This window comes from Aplysia californica, unplaced genomic scaffold (genome assembly GCF_000002075.1).
Source record: "Aplysia californica isolate F4 #8 unplaced genomic scaffold, AplCal3.0 scaffold01300, whole genome shotgun sequence".
NCBI lineage: Eukaryota > Metazoa > Mollusca > Gastropoda > Aplysiida > Aplysiidae > Aplysia > Aplysia californica.
In genome coordinates, this window is record NW_004798570.1 from 93,188 (window position 1) to 95,511 (window position 2,324).

At 44.0% G+C, this 2,324-nt stretch overlaps 1 protein-coding gene across 1 annotated transcript in view; it reads right to left on the reverse strand.

Annotated features, from left to right (window-relative positions):
• The window catches only part of LOC101855617 (CD109 antigen), a gene marked incomplete at both ends in the record, with an annotated part of 20,273 nt that overhangs the window by 6,583 nt on the left and 11,366 nt on the right, over positions 1–2,324 (reverse strand). Inside the window, 2 exon segments of the mRNA XM_013090482.1 lie at positions 108–285; positions 1,514–1,594. Of these exon segments, the coding sequence (XP_012945936.1) occupies positions 108–285; positions 1,514–1,594 (259 nt within the window).

The window sequence follows — 2,324 nt, forward strand, 5'->3', positions numbered from 1 at the left end:
AAGAGAGAGAGTGAGAGAGACACAGAGACAGAGACAGAAGACAGACAGAAGGCAGACAGAGGGAGACAGATACACACACACACACACACAAACAAACGTCCACGCACCCTCCTCCGTGGCCTCATGGTTCAGTCTGGTAATGATATCCTGGGCCTTGCTACTTCCCGCCAGTGTGAAGGCGTAGGAAGCCAGGGCCAGGTTGTAGAGGTCATCGTCGTGCTCCATCTGGGTCTCCAGGTAGGCAAGGGCATTGGTGCGGGCAGACTGGAACTTGGTGGCGTAAGACTGGGACGAGAGCCGAGGTGAGGTGAGGTGAGGTGAGGTGAGGTGATGTGAGGTGAGGTGAGGTGAGGTGAGGTGAGGTGAGTGAGGTGAGGTGAGGTGAGGTGAGGTGAGGTGAGCATGAGATGAGAGGACATTATGACAAAGTGAAGTGAGAGGAGGTGAGGTGAGGTGAGGTGAGATAGAAGGAGATGAAAGAAGATGAGATAAAATGACAAGAGATAAAACGAGATAAATCTCTAGGTGAGTCAGGGCTCTGGTATGAGCTGTCTGGAACAGGGACGAGAGGTGAGGTGAGGTGAGATGAGATGGGGTGGGGTGAGATGAGATGAGATGAGATGGGGTGAGGTGAGGTGAGATGAGATGGGGTGAGGTTAGGTGAGATAAGATGGGGTGAGGTGAGGTTAGATGAGATGGGATGAGGTGAGGTCGGGTCAGGTCAGGTCAGGTTAGCATGAGATGAGAGGTAATGTGAAGTGAGTTAGAAAGAGGTTAGATCAAATGGAGTGAAATGAAATGAGTTGTTCAGGCGAGAGGGGATGAAGTGAAATGGAAGAAAATTAGATAAAATACTGGCATGAAATGACATACGATAAAGTCTAGGGATATGCATGAGGAGGGGGATAGATAAAGTGATAAGAGAAGAAATGAATTGAGGTGAGGTGAAGTGAGGTGAGATAGAAGGAGGTGAAACGAAAGGTGAGATAAAATGGCATGAGATCAAATGAGATGAGGTTAAGCGGCAAGAGGAAAAGTGGAAAATGGAAAGAGGACGAGCCAAACAGAGTCTGGCGTAATGACGTGATATCATAATTATGGTCGCTTGTAAGGACAAGCAGGCACACCCAGATTTCGGGGGTTTCCAGAAATCTTGACCTACGTCAAAAATGGGCTTTTCCCGACCTATAGAAGAGGTTTGGTTTCATTGGTGTGTACATGTGTTTGGTTATAGAGAAAACTCTCCGTGTCTTTTAATGAAGCTGAAAAGGGGGCAAAGACCTCACTCTCGATTTTCTCAAAACAGCACTTTTTTGGGGATAGCCCCCTTGTGCTTACAAGCGACCATATGAGGTGAGGTGAAGTTAGATGAACTGGAAGGCAGTCAATTGACATGGAATGAGATAAGTTGAGATGGAATGAAGTGAGATGAAATGGAAGTGAAATGAGAAGAAGGAATTGTCTCAACAGAATAACATCCTAAAGCTTCTATCTTCTGCCTTCAAGTACCTACCCCAGTTTTGAAGAGATCTTGATTTTCCAACAAGGCAATGAAAACAAATAGTGACAGAGCTGTACCGCTGCCGGCCTTGCCCTGTGGAGAAGGAACACAGTGGGGTCACAAACAGCCTAATTAATGAAAATTTAAAAAATCAAGTCACTTTTAATGCTTTTTAGACAAAAAGGACACATAAAATGTCCGATCAGAAGTAAATCATAAGTAAACCAAAGACAGAGTAGAGGGAGTGTGCAAACAACCATACATACAATTATAATATTATTTAGAAACATTTATTATCACATTTAACGATACGCAGTTTGCCGCTTGCTTTTTAAAATTTTCAATAAGGAGAATTGGACCGATTGATTGAGTATGTGTTTTACGGCTCTATCGACTCAATTTTGGTCATTTAAGTGTCTCGGAATTGGACCGAATAACACGTATGAACAAAGGGGTTATGATTCAACACAAAGTCTTTTCGTGTGTGGTCGAAGTACCAGTATGTGCTGCTTCAAAGAGTTTTTTTAAAACAGAATTGCGTCTTTTCAGAAGTGGGTATGTGGGACCTGTCATGCATGTAACCCTGTCAGATCATGCTACCCTGTCAGATCATGCTACCCTGTCAGATCATGCTACCCTGTCAGATCATGCTACCCTGTCAGATGACTAGCGGTCTTAATAATGTACGAATCGGAATGAACGCCTCTCCGAACATTTCCTCTCAAGAATCTTTCGTTATTTAGTTGACGTAAATTTTGAAGGGGACGGGATAGATAGATAGATAGATAGATAGATAGATAGATAGATAGATAGATAGATAGAT